A 24,237-nucleotide genomic window follows, 5' to 3' on the forward strand; every position below is an offset into this window, starting at 1 on the left:
GGGGCAGGGGCAAGGTGGTCTGAAAGGGCTGTCATTGTGCTACTCCATGTTGTTTTGTGTTTGTTACATTTCTAGTGTAATGGTGCATTCAATTATTTTTTGTTTTCTTTCTCAAGTTGAGTAGTCTTGTCTGTTTTGCCCGGGACCACAAGTGGCAAGTGAGCCCTCCCTGTCTTTAGGGGGTTCCAAAAGCCCTTGGTACTATCCATGCTCATGTTTGCACTTACCATCTTCCCATCATTACCAAAAATGACTAGACCATTCTTGGTTACAAGCCCAGGTCTTGAAGCACCTTTTATTGCCAGCTCTTGTCCAGCAGGCACTGATGCATCAAGTAATGATGATCCATAAAAAGTAACAGCCTAAAAAAAAAGTTTAATTAGAAGTGCACAGATTCTAAACAGGTTCTAAAATTCTAATAATGAAATGATACTGTTTTGAAGCTTTAATATAATATAAAGTATAAGCACTTACACAAGGAAAACATGTTACAACAGTCTTTCTGCATCCTTACAACCTAGATCATGTATAACTTTGCAAGCTGCCTAAACCTGCAAAGCTGCTTAGCTGTAACAACATGCATGCTAGAACCAGTGCAGAGAGGGAGGAAGTAACTTTTGTCAGTGCATGCCCAGAGTGAGACTGGCAGAAGCCTAAGTGTGACTGCTGGAGCCCAGCTCTGCTGAGGCTGCCAATGCTGAACACTGCCTCTGTCTTGGGCTCTTCTGTTCCTTCTGGGCTCTCAAATCAAGCAACAGTTCCTGGACATTAGGACTGAACGAGGATTTTGGAGCAGGCTACCAGCAGATGGCTAATAGTTAAGTAACAAAATCTGAACATCACAGCTAGGAAAGATAATGTGATTTAAAAATCTATTTTATATAAGTACAATGTGGATCAAATGTATAGTATTTTTTATACACTGAAAGGAAGTAGCTGGTTTTGGATAAAATGAGTTAGATCTATTGCTGCAAATGATCTAAACCCATATCTCTTTAAAATAAACCTTTTTTGATTACTTCAGTAGCTCATGGTGTTTCATTTTGCTGTCAGCACTGTGATGTTGCCCACTGTACAGCATGGGCTGCACTATAGTGTAACATACACCTACATTCCAAAATGTCACGTTCTACCCTTATTAATTATTAATTTGTACCATGTCTAAGTATTTTTCAGATATTGCTCCTACTTTTCTTTGAATTAAATAGATCTGTCATTAAAAAAAAAAAAATCTCAACTACTGTGCCCTGTACATTTGTTGACATGCCTGTTCTAGAGATATACAAACCATATGGTCATCAAATGAGAGCTACTCCAGTGCAACTCTCATTTGCATGCACTTGTATGCAGGCACCTTTAGTTTTATAATAACAAAAAGTAAAAAAAAAGAGCATAGAAAAGAAAAACATTCCCTGGTTTTCAGAGCATACCTGGTCACCTATCATTGCCCATGCTCCAGGCACTTTATCATGCCCTCTAATCCAGTTGTGCAAAGCTGCTGCAGGTTGGTCCCAGGAGATCTAGGAAATTAAGACAGGACAGCTACTTCTTCTCTATTTAGATATAAATCAAGTTAGCAATATTTTCCTATATAAGAATTACAAATTCTGCCTCCTTCTCTTTCAACCTTTCCTTTATTTAAAAACACAGAAAGGGTCTGCTCTAAAAATGAAAGATCAGTGATCTCCAGATAGTTAATCATCAAAGAGCTATCAAACAGGTTATTCTTATAAGTTCTGTGCTCTGTGCAGTCTACAGGCATTCATAGATTCTCCTTCTCATACTAATAAAACAAAAATCTAACACTTGCTGCTAGGTATTCATTACTAAATAATTAATATTATGACCAACACATTTAATAAGCATAATATAACTGAAGCACCACCTTTTGATGAAAATTATCTATTTATTGCTTGGATCATAAATCCTTTAATAAAACTACAAATTTTTATTAAAATATTTTCTAATAACTTACTAACTCTTTATAAATTGTTTCATCCCTACTGCAACTTCAATGTCTGAAAGACTTTGAGGAAAAGGGAAACAATGTTTTAAGAATGTCCTATATATTTAATATGTAACACCAGTGAAAATGTATTCCTTTGCATTATTGTCTATATATGTACAAAATTACCTAAATAAAGTATCAGAAGAGCTATTAAATAACAAAACTCAGGTACCTTCTTAGTTTAAGCACAAAGACTATTTAGAAGCAAGTTATAAGCCAATAACAACAGTTCTCCAGCAGTGAAATTAAGCTACTTCACTTCAAGGAAGCTCCTTATATAAAAGGTGTAAACAAAAATATCCTTACACAAAGCTATTTGTTTCTAAAGATAAGTCAGGAGCTGAAATATGATAAAAAGCGTCACCTACAATATTTCAGGTGGAAAGGACTACATACGCCATGGACAACAGACTGAAATAGTTGGAAAAATTCTTACTTTAAAAAAAGAATACCTAAACCAACTTTTGAAATGGTCTAGAAAAGAAAGAGGCAGTACTAATCACCATTTTACAGTGCCTTCCCAAACACAGAGAAGATCCAGATAATGCAGTGGGGGTGGTTATATAGGTGTTTAAATATTTTCTTTAGCTATTGTTTGTTTGTATGATTGATATATCTTTTTTCCTAGTGCCAACACTTTCTTTTCCTAACATCAAATCTACCTCTGCTAGAGAATTTAGTATGGACTGTTGGTAATATCTTCGTTTAATGCTGTATTTAAATATATGGTAACATACTAAGAATCCACTGAAGGAGTAGCTGATAACTAGCTGTGTGTAGATCATCCCAAGTAGGACACCAAGTTTCTAAATATACATAACTGCTGAAAGGGAACAGAAACTTAACCTGGGGTTCCATTACATGAGTCCTTGGAATCCCAGTAATAAGAGGTGTGGAAACAACTGAGTCAAAAGTCATGTTAACTTCACATCACTACTATTGTAATCTGAGTTAATAACAACTTTTCCACTGATATGCACAAAACAGTGTTATTTAACACTACCTCTGCATTTTCCTTTTTCTGGATCCCTTCATATGTTGCCCCTTCTTCAGGCTGAGGTATACGAGGGGCCTTACCATCAGCAATTAGATGAACAGCTTCCACCTAAGTGAAAAAGTAACAGATTTAATGTTAGCTTGGTTTGCCTTTTTCCTCAGTCAGACTTATGAATGACAACAAAAGACTCTCTGCCACAGGAGGAATTGGTTTATTTTTAAAACCTGGGATTTCCAAAATCCAGGGGACCAATGCTGCACTGATTAACATATCTATATGCTTAAAATTTTTTGACAAAAGAAACAGCCTCAGAAATTCAACGAGAGTACCTAGTCACCAAATATACAGCAGCTGCTTAAATTCTGTAGGACCAGAATGTGGCTCTGTAGGATTGCATTCAACTCTTTTCTTCTTCTTTCTGCAAAAATTTATTTATTTGCATTTAAATGGAAAGTGGAAAAAAACCCTAATGATCAATGATGAGTAGTTTTAATACATTTTCTTGTCTCTATTTTAAAACAATACAAAACCAAACAAGCATTTAAACCCCAAAGCCTATCCTTAAGGTCTCTGAACTTAAAACACCATTCCCCTTCTTCTTTTCAACCTCACCTCCAACTTTCTATTGAAAAGAAGAATCACTTTGTAAAAATATTCAAGAAATCTGCATGCACTGCCTGCTGCCAGAGACAAATGTTCTGGGGCCACCTCCTCAGCTGTTGTGAAGCAGCACAGTTCCAATGAAGTCTAGAGTTTAACTGAGCAACTCCAACCTCTGCCCTTGCAAATGCATGCATCTGGTCTATAATTCCTTTACTTTCAAACCCAACAAATGCTTTTCTTTTCCTCTTAAAATGTTGTTGTTTAGTACAGCTCAACATACCATAGCCTTTATGCCCTCTGGGAAGAGAAACCGGTTATAGAGGTCATCCACAGTATCATTTGGGCCAACATCACATTCTCGCTGCAGAAGGATTGGTCCTGTGTCCAAACCATCATCAGCCCAAAAAATAGTAAATCCTGCTTTCTTATCTCCTTGAATTAAAGTCCTGGACATAAAAAGAGCCTTACAGTAAATACAGACAATATGAAAGCAGTCAGGGATATCAACCCATCTGTTACACATCCATTTACTTCAAGTACACAGAAAACAGAAAAGAAAATTCTAACCATCTTTAATACTAGTTTCATTGCTCACTTCATGGTCAGAAACCCACAATTTTTATACTGTTAACATGTGATTTCTACAAAGTGACATACAAAATGCTGCAACTTATTCCTTGGTGCCTATCACATGGCTCATTGTGATAATTACTTTTAAAGCATTATTAGTGGTAAGATACACAGGGCAAAAGGTGTGCAATAGTTATGACATGACTTGAAAGGTAGAAGAATCTAAACAGCATATTATCTTAATAATACACAAATGTTTACTGTAACTAGCTAAGCCTCACAACTTACCTATAGGTCGTCAAGGGAAGTACAGCTGTTGCACAGCTGAGAAAAAAAGCTGAACTCTGAGGGGAAAATGATGGGTATGCAACTTGGATATGCTTAAGGAAAAGTTATTAAGGGAATTTGTATCTAGTCAGATTCTCAGCTGCTGTGTATGAACATAGCATGGCATACAATAGCCTTATGCTGGTTTGCATCAGCTCAGGATCTGCCTCTGAATCTGAGCGGAGCCTTGGACACTTAGATTTTCCTCTTCTGCTTTGGAGCTGCATATGCCTCAGAATAATGGAAAATCAAACAGAAGAGCGTTTAAGGCAGCAGCCAGAAATAGCAAGATAGAGCTTTCCTGCTTGCTTTCGAACATTTGTGCGCATGCAAATGCTAATGCAATTCTCAGAAAGAAAGTATTCCCTTGGTAGGCCATGTTAGCATAGGATCACCTGAGTTTTGGCTTATATGGCTGGAAATTCATTATCAATTGTAAGCACTGAAAACGACATTATTAAAAGGAGAAAAGCACATGTTCATGTAGAACAATGGAGAAACTCAAAGATGACTGGGGAACGTGGCAGGTATAACAAAAGTGAAAGCTTATAGAAGTTTGGCTAGTTCACATCAGATCTTTCACACATTTAAGAATTTCTTCTGGTTTATATTACTTAAAAATTCAAGAGAGCATTCTGGTGAGAAGTGGATGTCCTCAGCACGGCACTGGAGGAGAAGGTATCATGGGCAAACATCTGTGATGCTGAATAAGTGTCAGGATGAGAGCTACTGTGTGCCCCTATCCCTATCCATTATCTCCCTCCAAAAATGGCTGCTGCTAACAAAGTGGCAGTAGCTGGAAGAGGCTGTAAAGGATGGAGTGAGGAATGCTCAGAGGCCCTTGGTTGTGCCTGATGCCCCTTTACCCATCCTCAATTCCAACAGGCTTTCTTCGTTCACACTGGAGGTAAAAAGGGTCTCTTGATCAGTATCAGGGCTGTAGCCACAACATGTGAAAGAAGTTGTGAGGAGAACAAGGGGTGCAAAGATGAAACGTGAGAATAGTCAGCCAAGGCCAGATCCTAGACAAGAGGACTTAGGACAGTAGCCTTTACCTCAGAAGGGCAGGAGCAGATGCTTAAAGAAGGAATATGCAAAATAAACCAAGACTTGATGATATACCATTGGACATATTCCCATTTCCAGAAACCTTCACCTCAGGAACTTCCTGAGAAAGAGTTTGTATCTACATCTTCCTGTGGAATAGATCTTGATGAACTTTTCCTCCATGAAAGCATCTTTCTGTAGAGCTCTCTAGATGTGCAATTCCACATTTTAATAATTGACTGCATAGAATAAAATTTTCTTTAGTCAAATCCTGCTACCTGATCTTTTGCTGGCTGCCCCCTATCTTTTATTAAGAATGAGCAATTGTTCCTTACTCATCTTTGCATGCCTCATCTTTGCATGCTTAATACACTGCTAGCTTATTTCCTTCCCATTGACCTCTTCTCCAATCTGAAGAGTCCTAGATTTGTCTCCTGTCATGTAGAAGCTGATCTATACTTTGACAATCTTTCTTAGCCTTTTCTGAAGCATTTCTAGTTCCTTCATGTTCTAACTGAGATGCTGACAGTATTTAGGATCCTTCCATGGTCTCTTTTCTGAGTAACAACAATTAACTTAAATTTCATTACTGTTTACATATAGTCAAGTTTTTCCCCATTGTGTGCATTACCTTTTTAACTTTGAATTTGACCTCTTATTTTCCTAATCTCACTTTCATATGATCACATTTATCCATTTGAGTAGAATGTGTATTCTTTATTAGAGATTGAAATCAGAGTGACTGGTCTGATGTTTCCTTGCTTTCCCTTTCAGCTTTTTTAAAACTGGTATTGCTCTTGCTGTTTTCCAATCTCCTGCACCAATGCAAACTGAAGGAATAGAAACAATGCAGGCTGTCCTAAACTTGCAGAATCTTTGCTTGACCGTTCCCTGGTCCTGAGAAACGATTCTTATTGATTCATCAGCTTATTTAAAATTTCTTCTACTCACAGTTCAGCTCAAGACAATTGTTCTGACTTACTCTGCACAAAGAAGGGCTGTATGGTAGTAATATCTTAAGCTTCTTCATCCTGAGTACCAAGACAGATTTCCTACTATGGTGTTCTCTTTGATAAGCATCTTTTACAAATCAAACACCTATAACATCCTACATACCTGCCACCTTGTGCTTTTAAAAGTCGACGTTTTATTACTTTTCTGGACTGACTTACTCTCATATTTCACCTGATTGCCAGAGGTTACGCTCTTTTTTCTTTTACTCACTTGGACACGCTATCACTTCTTGAATGATTTCTTTATTTCTCTAATAGTCTCCTTTATACCTCTGTTTAAGTACTTCAGTTTAGCATTTTTTCCATTAACGATTAAAAGTAACAAAACAAAATATACTTTTTCTTTAAGTCTACAACGCGGTGTCTTTAGATAAATCACCATGCTGCTTGTAAGACTCCTTTAAAAATGTTTCTTCGTATTTAGATAATTTATTCCTGAATGTAAACACTGTGATGTCATTTCCACTGTCAAAAGAACGCTAGATCTGAGTCTACCATGGTCATTAGTGCAGTGTAGCTCTTTCACAGTAACATTTTCAATCTAGCCTTGTGCACTGCTCAGGACAGCAAGATAAGGTTTTATTCTTATGGATTCTTTTCTCTCTTCTCCCTTATGTGAAATCTTATGCTTTGCATCAAGACCCGTTGTGATAGTTACGGAAACTTCAGATTGTCAATTTGCCTATGTGACTAAAATATATGAATGTACAGATCACATCACTGATCTTCCCAGAGTAACAGCTGCGCTTGCATAATGAATCTTAGGTATGAAGTGCAATTCAGGAACCAAATACTCAGCTGCTTCAGAGAGGTTCCTTCAGAGTAGTTACAAGTCAACAGAACTGTGACAGCATTTACATCAGTAATGGATACAGGCCAACATTCTAATGTGACACACACATTCTTTTCATGCACAAAACCCACCAGTTGATTGCAGAAGCTCCTCGGTGGCGTGGTAGGATGGATGGATGGTAAATAATTGAGCCATGTTTTGGGCAGTCAATAACATCCATGGGGATGAACTGTGTACAGAATGGAAGGACATTTAGCTCTGCTCCAACTGATTTGTAGGCTGCAACTACTTCCTGGATAGGCTTGCCTTTAGCTCTCCATCTAGGGAACTTGAAAACAGGAGTGCCATCCTTCTCTGCTGCCAGTGCTGAGGGACAAGAACAATATATTTTTCAATTCATATTTTGTGTTAAAATTTCAAACTGAAATATTTATTGCACAAAAACTCAAGCACATCATCAAGCATAAAATTACTGAGTGCCCTTTGAACTCTTCTGCATGCTGTTTTGAAAACCCTTGCACTTGGATATATTTTGTTAATTCTGTCTTTGATTCTCATTCCTGCAGCTCATGTCCTCTCATGAACTTATGTCATAGGTTCACTGTTATGACTTGGCTACTAAGTACCAATAAAAGGAGAAAAGAATGATGAGTGTGGAGGGTGAGGGAGCCCTGGCACAGGCTGCCCAGGGAGGTTGTGGAGTCTCCTTTTCTGGAGGTTTTCAAAACCCACTTGGACATGTTTCTGTGTGACCTGCTTTAGCTCGGGGGGGGGAGGGGTGGACTAGATGATCTTTAGAGGTTGCTTCCAACTCTTACCAGTCTGTAATTCTGTGAATCTATGTTCCTGACTATTTAACAGTAACACTACATTTCTTGCCCAGTCGTTGTAATTGCCTGCAACTGGTTTGGTTTAGCAGAACTTAATTTTTTACTTCAGTAATTTCTATGTAAATATGACTACATACAACTAAAATTCACTCATGGCAGCAGCATTTTGCCACGTGGTGCACATAATTATGGATGCCAGCTGCCTTCAATAATTTCTTCAAAATTCTGTTCTGGATACCTGGATATGCTTTCATTTATTTGTGACACACACAGCTACACTCAAAATGAGGCTCAAACGAGAGAAAAAAACCACTGCACTAATTTCAGAGAGAACTTTTAGGTGTTTGATAAATTTCATTGTTCAGCCTCTTACTAACTCATCACAGAGAGCAGGACAATAAAGTCAAACTCTACATCTGTTGAGTTGTATGTGTAATAGGAAAAAAGGGGAAATCAAGAAGAGATATGGAAAATCCATCTAATATAATTTATATTTCTAAATACATTTCTGTACTTTCTCTTTTTCACTTCTGAAATTGAATCTTGATTTTGACCTGAAGCATCTTTAGCCTATTAACTTAGGTCTTAACTAAATATGTATTTAAATAGCATTCCATGTAATTTAGTGCATACTGCTATTGCTTCCAGAAACAAAAACTGTAGTTGTCTGAGAATACAGAAAGATTAGCAAATTCCACTAGGGACTTAATCTCTTTGAATCACCTGAAAGTAAAAAGCAACAAGTATCTCTTTTGTCGGGTTTTTTAAAACAGGAGAACAATATAATTTTATGGTTTATTGAAATATATGATTGAAATCAATGAAAGATTTACTCTAGTTACATCTGCTAGTGTAATAACTGTACAACAATAGTTTACATCATCTAACTAAGTATTATGGTATGCTTCCAGAACTGGGTAGTCAAATTGTCTTTTTCTAAACTAATAGTTGTCTCTTCTAATTTCTCCAAAGAGTGACTAAATCTCTTAATGAGGCAGAACTTCAGAATGTAATAAACTCAAGAACTATATGCTAGTTTGGGAGTGCCATAGCCCAGGTAAGCCAAATTTATGTTCTGTAAGAGTTTTGTAAAAACATGTCAGGACCCAACAACAACAAAAAATCCATTAAAAAAAAGAGAAAGACCTGAGGCAGCTCACGGAATGTAGTTTTAATTTCCATAAAGGTACATTCCATTCTGGCACTTCTATTTGCTAATTATATTAACTCCATATTTTTGTGCCATTGAAACAGAACAAACCAAAACATTACTATTCAGATAATTCCAAAGTAGCGTCTTTGTCACGCTGGGTTCTGTTCTGTGAGTACAATTCTGAATATTTCAGGAACAACTCTTTCTTCAGGAAGTCTAGAAAAATCCTTCTGTATCTTGACAATGAAAAAAAAAAAGGAAAGCAAAGCCGCCTCTAATCTTTCCAATGGGTTTTCTATAGTCCAGGTGGAAAAGAAATAGGCTCTACAGGTTCACTGTTGTGAACAAGCTTGTCAAAAAGGGCAGAAAGCCAGGGATAAACAGTCTTGGCTCCAGGCCTGGAGTGTCTCAGACAGCACAGTTAAACAGGTGACAGACATTTGTGCCTGAGTACAGGCTCAGCAGCTATTTGCTCTAAGATATAGATCTAGTTCAGGATGATTACTTCTAAGATGTAACTTCCAAGAAAGTGCCCAGATTAATTTATTTTTCAAATATCTTAATGAATGGCCCTGTATGGTTAGAAACAACTGTTAAACACTGACAAGGTTAAATGAGTTTTGGGAATTTTGTTTGTTAAAGAATAGGTCTTGTGTTGAATCCACTGTAATAAAGGTATTATATGCAAGTCATTCCCAAACAGATATCCCCTTCTCACGAAATCACAAGTTTTTCCCTGTAATTTTAACAACTGGATTAAGGTTGCACTTACCCAAAGGATCAGCTTGTCCATTCTTGTCAGGCACTGTGAATACTCCCACAATTTTATGCCCCTCTTTTCTCAGCTTGTTATAAACTTCTTGTCCGAAAATACTTTGACCTATAAGGGCTAGCTTTAGCTTATTTTGATAAGCCTGGTAAAAAGAATTAAAACAAACCATGTTCTAGGATGCAAAGAAAATATGTTATTACTCTATATTTTTCATTTGCTCTTCCTTGATCAATGTTAATTTCTATTTAAAATTGAATAGTCTTCTGCCCTAATCACCTTTGAAGGAATAACAATCAGCTTTTTGAGATTAATGACTGGGAGTGTACAACTCAAGAGTCCACATCTAATTTAAACGTCTATATGGCCTTACCAAAATTCTCATTAGACAGAATGAGAAGAGACCTAACAGGCTCCATGATCTTACTCATAGTCAGAACTCATGTGACAAGAAATTAAAATAGATTTTTTTGAAACAGGTACATAAAAAACCCTTTTTCTAGGCCTAATTTAGGTGCCTGGAATACCTCCTCTAAATCCCTATAACTAAATGGTCTAAAACTAAATGATGGCATATGATCTGTGGTAAATATGTATAAGCTAAAGAAGACAAGCTTCCATTGTTCCTGCCAAGTTAAAGGTAACAATCATTCATTTTCTACAAGGAAATACTGCTAAATGTGAGATTCCCTTGCTGGACTTCCATAGCCTCATGTGTTTGCATCCCAGTACACCAGACATATGCTTTTAAGCTTCTTCAGACTGGGCATGTGAAAATAACTGCCACAACTTTTTATGTTTTGGATAGTTAGAATCACAACACTACTATGACATCAAGATATCATGTACTTCTATGCTAATCAAGTGCTTTCCTCCTGAGAAAACTCATAATTCCTTCAGTCCATTTACATTTAGGGGACAGTTCTGCACCTCTTCGACCTTACCTCCATTCCCTTACTTCTAACACTCCCATTATCCCAGAACTGGTGTTCCTCCCATAGCTGCATGAACTCGATTAGGGTACTGAGGTAGGGAGGCACTGACCTAACAAAATGTGGCTTACTCTTAAACGGATCTATTCTCTGATGTAGTTCATTGCACTGCCATGAGTTGTAACACAGCAAGGGAGCAGGAATGAGCATGGAAGTACTGGCAGAACTGTTCCCACAAACCGTGCCTTTGCATTTTTCATCAGCTTCTGGAAACTGAAAGCTGGAAACCTTCAGAAAATAAATGGACTAGCAGACCTGGTTATGCAGGAAAGCTACATAGAGCATAAAAAGAAAACTCGAAGCTGAATCTGGTAGAAATTATTTCTAGACTCATACCATAAACTCCCTCCTCTCAGGTAGCCTGAGTGAAAGGTAATAAATATATCCACATATTCCCTGCCTTTATTCTTAACTCCATCTCTCCCAACAGGATTTTGTCTTCCTTTCTTTTTTTCTGAATGACCCATCAGATACCATAAGCTCTGAATAAAAAAAGAATGAAAGCAGTGTTTGCATATCTTAATCACAGTCATCTGTTTGATATGTTGGCACTTGTATGTTTTTCTCTCCCTCCTATTTTGCCTTTCTTATAGTGCTGGAACATGACGATACTTTGACTAAGTGGGTAATTGATTGGATAGCTAATGGTCTGGACTGCTCATCAGATCATATGACAAATTCTATGACAAGAAGAAATGCCCTGAAAACAGGTTATTCAAAACCACACTCCATTTCACTGCAATCCATTTCACAGATGACATATTACAGATGTACTTCGCTATTTTCGAGTTCCGTTTTAGGGGTGCCGCTGGCCTTACAAAAGGGAGTTACTAACTGGTAGGTTCCTTTACAGGAATATTTAAGTGTGCTTTCTATTTTTTATACAAAACAATAAGAAATAGACGTCTTCCCTCAGAATGAAACTGCATAGTAATACTGTTTCTGTATTATAGAATTAGTTAGCACTACTGCAACTGCAGTAGCAACTAGTACTAAGGTGCAAAGGTGGATGTAACACAGTTTCTTGCAAAATCAGTTTGTTATAAAAAGCTGGCAAAAACATCTATGAGACTGGTGATGGTATTACTAACCAATGCTGCACTGCTGGCAGTAACGCCTAAAATATGTCCACTATTTTGTTCTTAATAAAGACAAGACCTTGTTCTGAATTACGAGCACATCTTATCCTTGCAGCCCTTGTCTAGGAAGGCCTATTGGATGCAGGTAGATCTCATTAACGATGCTTCATGATTGATATCTTTGCTTTTATGGCAGTAATGTTGCTGCCTTATAAAAAATAATCATCAGATTTTCCTAATTATTTTAACTATAGCAGCCTCTGCTGTCTCACCCTTACAGAAAGTTACTCAGAAAGTTAATTGCAAGATGGATCTGGTAGTTGCACTATGAGTAGTGATTCTTGAGTTACTTCTCCAGTGAATGGTAAATGTGTATTGCATGATTTCTGTTAACATCTGGCTTAGACAGGGCAATTTGCTTACAGTGTTTTAACACATACATTGCCATCAGTAGAAAGGAGGAGCCACACCCTCAAGTCAGCCACACACAAGACTTCTACAATGTAAAAACAAAACAAAACAAAGAAATCCCACACTTGGAGGAGCTTGCATGGTCAGACCACAAATTCAGTCCTTCTTTTCTTGTTTTATTTCAAGAATTACAAGTGAGCAACTGCACAAGATCATACAGCCACCCTGCTTCTTCTTTTGGAAATTATCCTCAAGCATTTTTACTGAATATGAGTTAGACTTGTGACAGTGGGAAATCCTTTTAGAAGAATTTAATGTGGACATAATACCCAATTAAAACAGAAAGTTCATTAAGATCATACAGAAATTAGAAACAGATTGGTGTTTCCTTTCTTACAGACATGGCATGTTTTGGCCTGAGTACCATTACTAGCATTCATCAAGAAGCTGTAGAAAGCAAGCCCACTAAAGAACACCAAAACAATCTTTTTGCTGAATAATGTGCCAGATGTACACTGGATTCTTACCACTAACATATGCAAAGATTAAACTTTTTATTGTTTCTGTCAGTGAAATTAAGAGGTTATATTAGATTTCTTCTGCAGTTTCTTGGCTGACTATGGATGTCTAACATTCATCAACAGGTGCTTAGGAAAGTCAACGATCATTTAGTGTCACAGTGGATTTGTTGCTGTATATTTGTAAGATTACCCAATTCCTAGGTACAGCAAACAATTCAGTTCATGTGGCTTAGAGAGATCTGGCCTTTCTTTTAAGACTAATCATTAGACCATGTTGTTTTGACAGTGCTATCAAAATAATTTAGAAAGTTGCTGCTCACTTTTCTGTAATTGTTTTCATTGTCTGAACTTTTCATTTCTATTTTAATCTTCTCTTTTGCTTATATTATAACATAGATTAATATTAACTCTGTTTCCATGACTCCAGTAACTTGTATGAAGGAAACAAGACAGAGGTAAGGAGCACAAAACCTGAAAACTGCTTATACAAACAGTCTTATCTTGAATGACCCACTGGTCCAAAATTCAACTTTCATTTTACCATGTCAATATGAAAACATAGATTAAAGTTTAACTTCCATATTTAAAAATTCATTCCTGTATGGTATCTGTTGATACCATATTGGAATTTCTTTTACAAAGACTCATTAATATATATGCAGTATTTTAATAATTTTTCCCTCAAAACCACCTAACCAAACATACAACTAATAAATACAACTAAGCACTGCATACAGAAGCAGCCTGACAAACACCACTATCTTGTCGAGTTCTGTTCCCTAAATAATGGAAGACATGTTCAAGTGCTACATTTTCATCTCGTATTTATTTCATAGATAACCCCAAATTTCTGTTACAACCACTTTTGTATGTGTGTCTAACATTCAATCTATTATCAGTTTCTAATCAATTTTCCTGAAGGCTAACATTTAGTAACTGCTACTCTGGCTATCAAGCTTACTATAAAAAAGATAACAATATTTTATTTATTCTGTATAAGAATTTAGTGAAGTTAGTATATATTTGAATACATTACACCTTTTCTAAAATGCATGTAGAATTATGCTTCCTTTGAAAATCAGTACTGCAACTTTATTTCTACTGAGGATCCCCCTACATGTGTTAAATTCCACTGCCTCCAAATATAAATCTATCGTAGAATGTCCCCTCCCATCTACACATCTACAGGCAACACATTCTCACCAGTCATTCATTCTCATTTTGGCACTGATGATTGAATTTCCAAAACACCTGTGTTAAATCTCTTTATTCTGAAGCCTTCCATGGAGATAGGTACCTTTGGAGGGTTGCTGTTCCCACACTAAACGGAGCAGCCAGACATGAAACAAAGAACAGTCTTTAGGAAACAAAAAAAGTCTCACAGCCTCATTTGTCTTGCCAGACCTATGCATCTGGACAATTTGGATTGGGTGAGGCTTTCAGGGAGTGGTTACTTGTGGGAGTTCTGCAGTCAATATATTTAACAGGCCATAAAGAATGGTTTGGGACAAATGCATAGAGCCTTAAAAATCTAAACCATGGGGCGCAGACGAATTTAGGCCATAAACTTCAACCCCGAGCAACCCACTATCTCAGAGCTGATAAGAAGGTCACAAATTAAACACTCTTTCTAGGCCGAACTGTCTAGCACTGGCAATGGGTATGGTCCTTCCTCACTGAGAGGGCAACCTTCAGCTTCTCACAGGGCATACGCAGCGTGAGGGAGGGAGGCAGCGAACAGTCACACTCACATTGTTCTTGATATACGATCACTGGCAATTATCACAGTATCGCTGGTGCCTGTTCCCTGCAGCTCACAAGCACATCCCTGCAAGACGCAGCGCCCAGATGATGGCTGCGATCCCGCCCGCACACCAGCCGTGCAAGATGCTACTTTGGCACTCAAACCCTCCCCCGAACCCTCCTGACCTTCCCGTGCCAGCACCCACTTCACTAAAACCACGGCAGGAACCATATGCATCACATTCTGAAAAAATGCCCCCTCCTGCCACTTCCTCCTCCTTGCTCGGCCCTTGAATGCCCTCCGACAGGGGCAGCACGCAAAGAAGCAGCTCCCGCCTTTCGTTCACGGGCACGGCACGGCACGGGGGGTGGGCCCACGTCCCCCGCAGCCCGCCCCACACTACTCACCGCGGCCGTCGTGCAGATCGTTCGCATTAGCCGGGGGCCTGTCCGCAGCATCTTGCAGAGCGCCGCCGGGCCCCTAGTTCCCTCGGACGCCCGGCGAATATAGAGCCAGGACCGCGGCCGCGGCGGACCGCCTAGTCTGATGCAACCCGCGCCGATGCCACTGGCGCCCCGCCAGCGCATGCATCCGCGGCCGCGGCGGCGCGCCCCCGCCCGGGCCCGCGGAAACCGACGCGAAGGGGGCCGGGGCCGGGACGGGAGCCGGGGCCGGGGCCGGAGCCGGGGCCGGGGCCGGGGCCGGGGCCGGGGCCGGGGCCGGGGCCGGGGCCGGGGCCAGGAGGTAAAGCGCCGCACCTGCAGCTCCTACTGCCGCCGCGCCCCCCTGCCCCCCTTGGCGGCTGCACGGCGGAACCAGTGCAGGAACGGCGGGGCTAGTGCAGGAACGGCGGGGCTAGCGGCCGCCGTGCAGCCCCGGGGCGGGGGCAGGGAGCCGGGCAAGCGCCGCTGCCTACCGCGGAGCCAAGCTCTGCCGTCCCGCTGCTGCCCGCGGGGTCTGAGGGCAGGGGCTAGCGGGGTGGGTGAGAGGACCCCGGCCCATGAGGGCACGAGTCATGGCCACCTGCGCGTCATTTTCTGCACCAGCACACCCCGTCGCGAGTGCCACTCAGCCCTTAGAGGTGGCTGAGCTGGGATTTCCAGCCTTGTCCCCTCTACCGAGGCTGTCAACGAGACATTCAGGTGAATCTGCCGTGACAGTGAAAAAGATCATGTAGATTATCGACATTATTTTTTAGTTTATTGCATGCCAAAAATGACAGTAAAAGTACATGAAACGCTTTCTGGAAATCCACATCACCAACATCACCAGGTATTTTTAACTGGCCCATTCTACTTTATAATTAAAATAGTCTTCCAGCATTTCAGGTCCTTCAATATTTTCTTCAATATTTTTTCTTCAATGTTTCTTCAATATTTTTCTGGTCACAACAAAATCTTCTGGTCAGATATATATGGAGAAGATCTTGAAAATACAAATTCTAAGGGCTGAAAAAAATCAGAAGGCAAATGAAAATGACCCCAAAAAGGTCACGAATAGCAAATTGCAAAGTAGATAGCCTGGGAGTGAACTGGGTCAGGTTTAAACCCCAACAACACTTCCTCTTAAAGAACAAGACAGGGTAAAAGCCTGAAAAACACTTCGTTACTCTCAAGAAAATAAGGAAGGACGAAAAAAATGGAGCAGATGGTTACCATACGTCTGAGTTGTGAACACAACACTTAAGCCAAATTCATGACCTGCAAAGATCTTGATATGGTAGAAAGTACAGTAGACAAAGCTCTGTCTAGTACTTGCACACTCTATAGCTCAAAGATTTCTGATGCTTTCCTGCAAAATAAGTGTGACAGTAACCCCCAGGGTTTAATTCCCAGGTCCCCACCCGCTTCTGCAGAGTGCTGCTGATGCCCAGCTATTCCCAACAGAAGGACGCAGCTGCAGAGCTCCTGCTTCTGCTGTGTGCAGGACACATGGGAAGGGAGGTGCTGTGAAGTCACTGGTGCCAGTACCAAAGTTCTCCCTTGGAGTGAAGTTACACAAGCACTTGCATTACGATTCATAATTAATTGCTCGATTTACCTCTATATCTTGTCCTTTACTCAAGGCTCTTGGCAGTCCCATTAAGTGTAGGTGGCATCAAGTGGAAACCACAACACATATAATAGAAACTTTTTAATGAAAATAAATTACTAGCTTTTCTTTTTGCAATGAAAAGATAACAACAACAACAAAAATCAGTTCCCACAATTTCCTCTCTATGGAGTGAAAATCCTAGGGGAGTACTTGGCCCACTTCAGTGGATGTTTCTTCCCATGATGCTGTCATGTGGAGTATGGGGTGATTTATTAGATTATGGAATAGGCAAGTGAGAGAATTAGTGACTTTCTTTACTCTGAGACATTAAAAACTAAACTAGTAGAATTCATCAAAAACTCCCATTACCAAGGGGAGACATTATGCTTATACAAGTGGTTCCTTCTCTAGTATTTCTAGTCCCATGGCTTTAAAAAGACTAAATGATCTTTTGAGGTCTCTTCCAACCTTTAAAATTCAGTGACTGTGTGCGATTCTATATGCTATTCCAGATTTTCATTAAGAGAGCTTATTTTTAAAATAGTATATATTCTGTTGTTATTGGCTACTCCTATGTGTATGTGGTCTCATGTATTTTAATTATCTCACATAAAATCTACCCAATTTCACTGTTAAAAGTGTTTTTTTTAAAAACTCCCTTCTAAAATTGTACAGTAACAGCATTGCAACCCATAATTTTGTTGGATTAAAATCTTCTTTTTGAACCTTGGGCAGAGAGAGGAACTTCATGAGGTTCAACAAAGACAAGTGCAGAGTCCTGCATTTGGGGAGGAACAATCCCATGCACCAGTACAGGCTGGGGATTGACCTGCTGGAGAGCAGCTCTGCAGAGAGAGATCTGGGAGTGCTGGTTGATAATAAACTAACCATAAGCCAGCAATGTGCCCTCATGGCCAAGGCCAATGGCATCCTGGGATGTATCAAGAGGGTAACCAGCAGGTCAAGGGAGGTCCTGCTCCTCCTCTACTCTGCCCTGGTGAGGCCTCATCTGGAGTCCTGTGTCCAGTTCTGAGCTCCCCAGCTCAAGAGGGACAGGGAACTTCTGGGGAGAGTCCAGTGCAGGGCCACCAAGATGATCAGGGACTGGAACATCTTTCATACAAGGAAAGGCTGTGGGAACTGGTCAATGGTATCTAGTAACAGGACAAGGGGTAATGGAATGAAGATGGAACACAAAAAGTTACATTTAAATGTAGGAAAATATTATTTTCCTGTTCAGGTGAGGGAGCCCTGGCACAGGCTGCCCAGGGAGGGTGTGGAGTCTCCTTCCTTAGAGGTCTTCAAGATCCACCTGGACACGTTCCTATGCAACCTGATCTAGGTGGACCTGCTTCTGCAAGGAGGTTGGACCAGATGATCTCTAAAGGTCTCTTCCAACCCCTACCATTCTATGATTCTATGATCATCAATTTAAGAAAGATTAATAGTTGTGCAGTTTGATTAGGTCGTGCTGTGGTAATACAGGGACTACACACATGCAGGCACAAGACAGTCACACAACCAACCAAAACCCCTATCTGCTCAAATAAAAAGTGTAGACATCCAGTCCTTACTAAAGGAACTATTTCACCGCCTTGGACAGCAGATGGAATCACTGTATGGATAGTCTTCTTAAGACTTGATGGAAGTTGCACAAATTCCATGCAAAAGAGTCCAAACAACTTCTGTGAAAATGGGCATAAAAATCGTCCCATGCTGGTAAGTTGGGAATCGGATTTAAGCATTGTTGAAGTTCATCAAACTCCAAATTCTGGTCTGTGATCCAAAATCCTCTCCAACTACAACATCACATACTTGGCATTTCACCACTGATGCACAAGCTTATGGCAAATTACCTTGTTTTCCTAGGCAAGTGACTTGTAATGGCTTCTAGCTCTATTTGTTATACACATAACAGTCAATGCAGCAATGCACATGTAAAGCACCATGGTTTTAGTTAGCTGGCATACCTTCAGCTCCATAATACAACGCCATTTACTTCACAGGCTACTAAAATTTTACATGACAAAAGGGAAAAAAGGATCACAAGAGAAGATGTCTGTTGTCAGCAGAATCGTGGTATAAAGAAGAGTATTCTCCACCAATTTCTGTATCCCAGTCAGAAAAGTACCTTGCAAATTATGGTGGTTTCCTGTTGATCTGTGCAGAAATTCTAGCTCCAGACGTATCATAAGCACAAATATATGCAATTGGATTAGAGCACATTTTATACATTAAGTTTTCTCTCTTATTTTTTTTTTCCTTCAATTTCTGGTCCTTGTTTCTTAAAGTTTAACTTTGCAAAAAGCAGTAAGCTTTCCAGCATGGGTTTCTGATCCCTAATTTTCCAGAGGTATGTCAGCAGGTCACAAAAATAGGGTGATACGCATACAAAAACTATTCAGGAGCTAAACATGCTTGTTCATAAAGAAAAATGTGTTTGTATGTGCAGAAATGTAGCAAACAAATGTAAAACATTATATGAATTCTGTGAAGCAGAAATTACTCAAGTGTCTTTGAAGATACCACCAAGACTTGGCAAGATTATTAGGGAAGACTGCATTCCACAGAAGGCTGAGGACATGCACATACTGAAGAGCTTAGGAAACTGCTCAGAATCTTCCAGGATTTGCTTTCTTTTGAAAACCATAGCCTGGGATTCAGTAATCAACTAAATTAGCTCTGCATAGGCTTTTTGTTATTGGAAATTGGCCCTGATGGATCTTTTCATGATGAATAAAGATTTGGTCATAGTTCACACTCAAATTCCTCAGGAGTACTGTAGAGTTTACCCAGTTTTAAAGGTTGACTAATTTAAAAAAATCAAGTAGGGCTTTGTACTGGTTATTCCCTAACGATGTTAATTGCATGACAAGTTTCAACTCAAATTTGATACAAGAGAAACTGCTCATGTTTTTCCAGTTGCCGAAGCAAGATTTCATAGGAAAGTTATTTCTTGTTCTCTCTCTGCAACATTTATATTTGAAACTTGCGTTTCTTTCTTTTCTTTTTTTTCCCCACTGGGTCTTAATTTCATTTCAGGCCAGACACCCACATGATAGTAAAGCTTTCACTATCTACTGGTATGGATTTTCTGTCATCTAGACATTCATTTAAAATCTTATCCTTGACATTTTCCAGAATAACCTAAAGGAGGCATACCTTTTTTTATTATAGCAATTTAACTGTAGAAAGAATTATCATGTGCCTTACTCATATGCATAAGTCTATAAAATTCCACATGATAGGAGAGAAACTACTTCTGCAAAGGTCAACATTACCTTTATGGAACAGAACTGCAAACAGGGAATCTCAGACAGTAAATCCTTTTCTGGGAATCCTGCCACAAAAACTTTGAGGAAGAACTTAATTTTATTTAAAATACTAAGAGAGCTGAGTATTAAATGTTCCACAGACAAGGAAAGTATAGCATAGCTGGTTTCCTGCTGATCCAGCAATCCAAATTCTTTCTCCTACAAGTAACTATGGTTCTAGCACTCTTGGTGGAGCTTTGCCTGTATACACAAGAAGCAATCTTTGCTCTGGATGCTTTGCATCCATTTGGGTTTTAATATATAAAATGGTTCCTGTTTGAAAGCTATGTTAAAGTTTTCAATAAGCTTTCAAACACTATAAAAATACTGTTTAAAAACTGACTGTACCGTCCAATGTGGAATGATATGTCTAACTGGGATAATTTCAAAGGAAAAAGGAACAAAAAAAGTTCCATTTCAACATAAGAAAAAACTATTTTACTGTTCAGGTAAGGAAGCCCTGGAACAGAGTGTCCAGGGAGGGTGTGGAGTCTCCTGCTTTGCTTCCTTGGAGGTCTTCAAGACCCACTTGGACACGTTCCTATGTGACCTGATCTAGGTGGACCTGCTTTAGCAAAGGGGTTGGACTGGATGATCTCTAAAGGTCCCTTCCAACCCCTACCTCTCTCTGATTCTATGAACTCTTACTTTCCTGATCATTTTGGTCTGTTCAAAATAAATTATTAATTCTTCAACTATGTGTTCAGTAATAGTCACCTTACAAAAAATTCACTGCATTAAGATCTGAAGAGTTTTCTGAGTACTGTATTATCTGAAGATATTGTGTACTTGAGCAACTTCAGTGACTTCCTACAAGCCTGTAGGAATAAAAGCTTCCCGGTACAAATGGAAGCCACGAGTGTCACTCAGATTTCAGAAATTATGTTTATAAAATGTTCATAATTTCACACAAGAAAACAGCGTAAAGCCATTATCTGATAAGACATCATAAAAAACTTACCAATCAAAGCTGGGCTAGACTTGCTGTCGCTAAAACGTTCAATTTCAAGATAAAGTCTAAATCAGATTTTCAGTAGAAACAGAAATTCTAGCAGCATCTAGAATTGACCTAAATAACTTCAGTGTAAGCAACAAAACATTGCCACCTCATGAGCCACAGGAAAACCCAGTAAGAAGTAATTTAAATACCTTCATCGTGAATGGCAGCATCAAATGTAACTGGTGTACTTACGTGAGTCTAATTGTTTTTTTTTCAGTTACTGAGCCTCCTGCTCTCTTTTAAAAAATGCACTATTTCAGTACATTTTCTTTTTATCAAATTATTTTCTTTTTCCATATTCAAAATAAGGGTTACATCAGCTCACGCCATGGGGGTCACTGTGCACTCTTTATTGTATAGACCAACCAGATGGGTTCCTTTGCATTTCAGTTTTGTGATGATTTCACAACTTTGCAATAACCAGGTAGGTTCTGGAAGTTTCTCTCTCATACTGCAGAATTTAAGGTCATATTTTACTGAGATGGATAACAAAAAGCCTGGTGACTACTTTTCAAGCAGCCTGGAAGCCCCGGTTTACATGCAGTCTTCCATAACTGGAAAACACAGCATTTGTCTCAGAGGAAGCATACATGGTTTGTAGAGAAACGTTTTCTATTGTTTTGCTTTGTTTTTCAATACTGGAAGACTTTAGCTTCAAATAAATGTATAGCAACTCTACTGAGTTCAACTAAAGCTCGTGTGCATGGCTGTAGACAGAATGTAATCCTTAAAGCCTAGCATGAATTGTGGTTTCACTTTATGTGACACTTATTATCTCGTTAGAGACACTTGTGCTCACTACCAGCTGTCAACATCCTGCACAACTAAACTTCTGGGGACTTAAAAACTCAAATATGGACATCTTAAACTTTCACAGAAGAAAATGAGTGGAGAACATAATTACATTATGATTTTTTGACAATGTTTAAAAAAGCAGAGTTCTCTCCCTTAAAAAAACAAACATTATTTCAAGGGAGATCTTATTAATATTTACAAATATCTAAATGGTGAGTGTCAGGAGGTTGGGACATCCCTTTTTTCTATTGTATCTAGCAACAGGACAAGGGGTAAGGGGATGAAGCTGGAACACAAAAAGTTACATTTAAACATAAGAAAAAACTATTTCACTGTTCAGGTGAGGGAGCCCTGGCACAGGCTGCCCAGAAGGGTTGTGGAGTCTCCTTCCTTAGAGGCCTTCAAGACCTGCCTGGACACGTTCCTATGCGACCTGATCTAGGTGGATCTGCTTCTGCAGGGGGGTTGGACTAGATGATCTCTAAAGGTCTCTTCCAACCCCTACCATTCTATGATTCACACAAAACTAAATTTGCTGTCTTCTTTCCCAGACCCAGGCTGGTCTCTTAGAATATACTTTAAAGAGATAAAAATTCATCACCAACAAATCTGTCAATCAGACTTTTCTTCACTAGAAACTTTAAAAATGAATTGATTCCAAAAGACAGACTCCTTTTAATCAGAAAACAATTATAGTAGGTACTATTTTCAGACCTGCTGCATTACAGAATTAGCTTTTATGGATGCTCCTGCACTTACTGATACATAGAATCATCAGAGTTGCTATTTTTGTTGCTCTTTCCCCGCTGAAATTGCTGATGCTCCTGGTGACACTGCGTTTGAAACCATTTCGTTTCCTGCTGATGCTACAGATTCTGCTGAGGTAATGTAATTGCTTTGGCCATCATTGATGGCTTAGATTGGCTACTTCTCTTGCTAGCCAAAGTACTTCTATTTTTATTCTCCAATATTACACCCATTAGGGCCCTGAAAAAAAACCCCAATTAAAACAGTGACTGACCACATGCAGGTAAGTACTTCATGGCTCTGTGTGACAACAAATAACAATGAGATGATTACATGACTGCAAAAGTCACTCCCTGCAGCTGTGAGCTACAGACTCTCCCCTACAACTGTGACAGTTCCTTCCATCACTCCTTTCCCCCAGTATCAGAAAGGGGCACTGCTGGGGGTGGGAGTCACACTCTATTGACAGTACCTGGCAGAGTTTTCGCACTTCTCAGCACATGACAGAGATGTAGAATCACAGAAGCATTTCAGTTGGAAAAGACCTTTAGGAGCATTGAATCCAACCACTACCCTAACACTGCCAAGCCCATTACTAAAACTAAACCATATCCCTCAGCACATCTATGCACCTTTTAAATATCTCCAGGGAGAGTGATGCCACCACCACCCTGGGCAGCCCGTTCCAATGCTTAACAAACCTGTCAGTTAAAAAGTTATTCCTAATCTCCAATCTAAACCTCCCCTGGCGCAACTTGACGTCACTACTTCTTGTCCTGTAATCCATTACTGGGGGGAAGAGACTGACCCCTGTCCTGCTACAATCTCCTTTCAGGTAGTTGCTCTAGACCCTTCACCAGCTTTGCTGCCCATCTCTGGACACGCTTCAGCACCTCAGTGTCCTTCTTGTAGTGAGAGGCCCAAAACTGAACACACTATTCGAGGTGTTGCCCCACCAACGCAGGGGGCCAATCACTTTCCTGGTCCTGCTGGCCACACTATTTCAGATTAGTGTGAGAGGGGCTCGAGCCGAGGTCCTGTACACCGCGGGGATAAAAGCAGATAGGCTCCCAAATCACCCCGCCGGTAGGCCCCGCCTCACTAAACCGATCAACTCAGTTGCAGGGGTCCGAGTAACGAGGGAGAAGGGAGGCCTCCACTGCAGCTCTGAGGAGCCACTCTCCCCTCTCGCACCACGGCGCCGCTCCCCGCCCCGCTTTCCCTCTGCCTTAATCCCCAGACCTTCGCCGTGGCGCTGACACTCGAGACACGCCCCACCGAGCCGAGCCGAGCCGAGCCATTACTGAGGAAGTCGCGGGCCGCGACCTGCGGAAGGGACGGCGGTGTGCCGCGGCTGTCCTCGCGGGGGCGCTGCCGCCTGCCCGGTCCCGTCCCGTCCCGTCCCTTCCCACCGCGCTACACTCCGCCCCGTCCTCCCGGAGTCCGCGTGCCCCCTTCCGCCTCCATTTCCCAGAGTGCGGCGCGGGCGC

At 40.1% G+C, this 24,237-nt stretch overlaps 1 protein-coding gene and 1 long non-coding RNA gene across 2 annotated transcripts in view; both read right to left on the reverse strand.

Moving 5' to 3' along the window:
* Positions 1-15,395, reverse strand: part of ALDH1L2 (aldehyde dehydrogenase 1 family member L2) — a 35,669-nt gene extending 20,274 nt beyond the window's left edge. Inside the window, exons 1-7 of the mRNA XM_062011456.1 lie at positions 15,265-15,395; positions 10,114-10,255; positions 7,490-7,724; positions 3,889-4,054; positions 3,012-3,113; positions 1,431-1,520; positions 228-362 (exon numbers count right to left, since the gene is read on the reverse strand). Coding sequence (XP_061867440.1) covers positions 228-362; positions 1,431-1,520; positions 3,012-3,113; positions 3,889-4,054; positions 7,490-7,724; positions 10,114-10,255; positions 15,265-15,315 — 921 coding nt within the window. The 5' untranslated portion in view covers positions 15,316-15,395. The remainder of the gene's footprint in view (positions 1-227; positions 363-1,430; positions 1,521-3,011; positions 3,114-3,888; positions 4,055-7,489; positions 7,725-10,113; positions 10,256-15,264) is intronic.
* Positions 15,396-16,130: 735 nt separating this feature from the next.
* On the reverse strand, positions 16,131-24,094 carry LOC133624706 (uncharacterized). Its single transcript, XR_009818060.1, has 2 exons — positions 23,990-24,094; positions 16,131-16,305 (listed from the first exon to the last, which is right to left on the reverse strand). It is a non-coding gene; the product is annotated as an uncharacterized LOC133624706 (long non-coding RNA).
* Between the last annotated feature and the right edge of the window lie 143 nt (positions 24,095-24,237).

This window comes from Colius striatus, chromosome 1 (assembly GCF_028858725.1).
Source record: "Colius striatus isolate bColStr4 chromosome 1, bColStr4.1.hap1, whole genome shotgun sequence".
Lineage (NCBI taxonomy): Eukaryota > Metazoa > Chordata > Aves > Coliiformes > Coliidae > Colius > Colius striatus.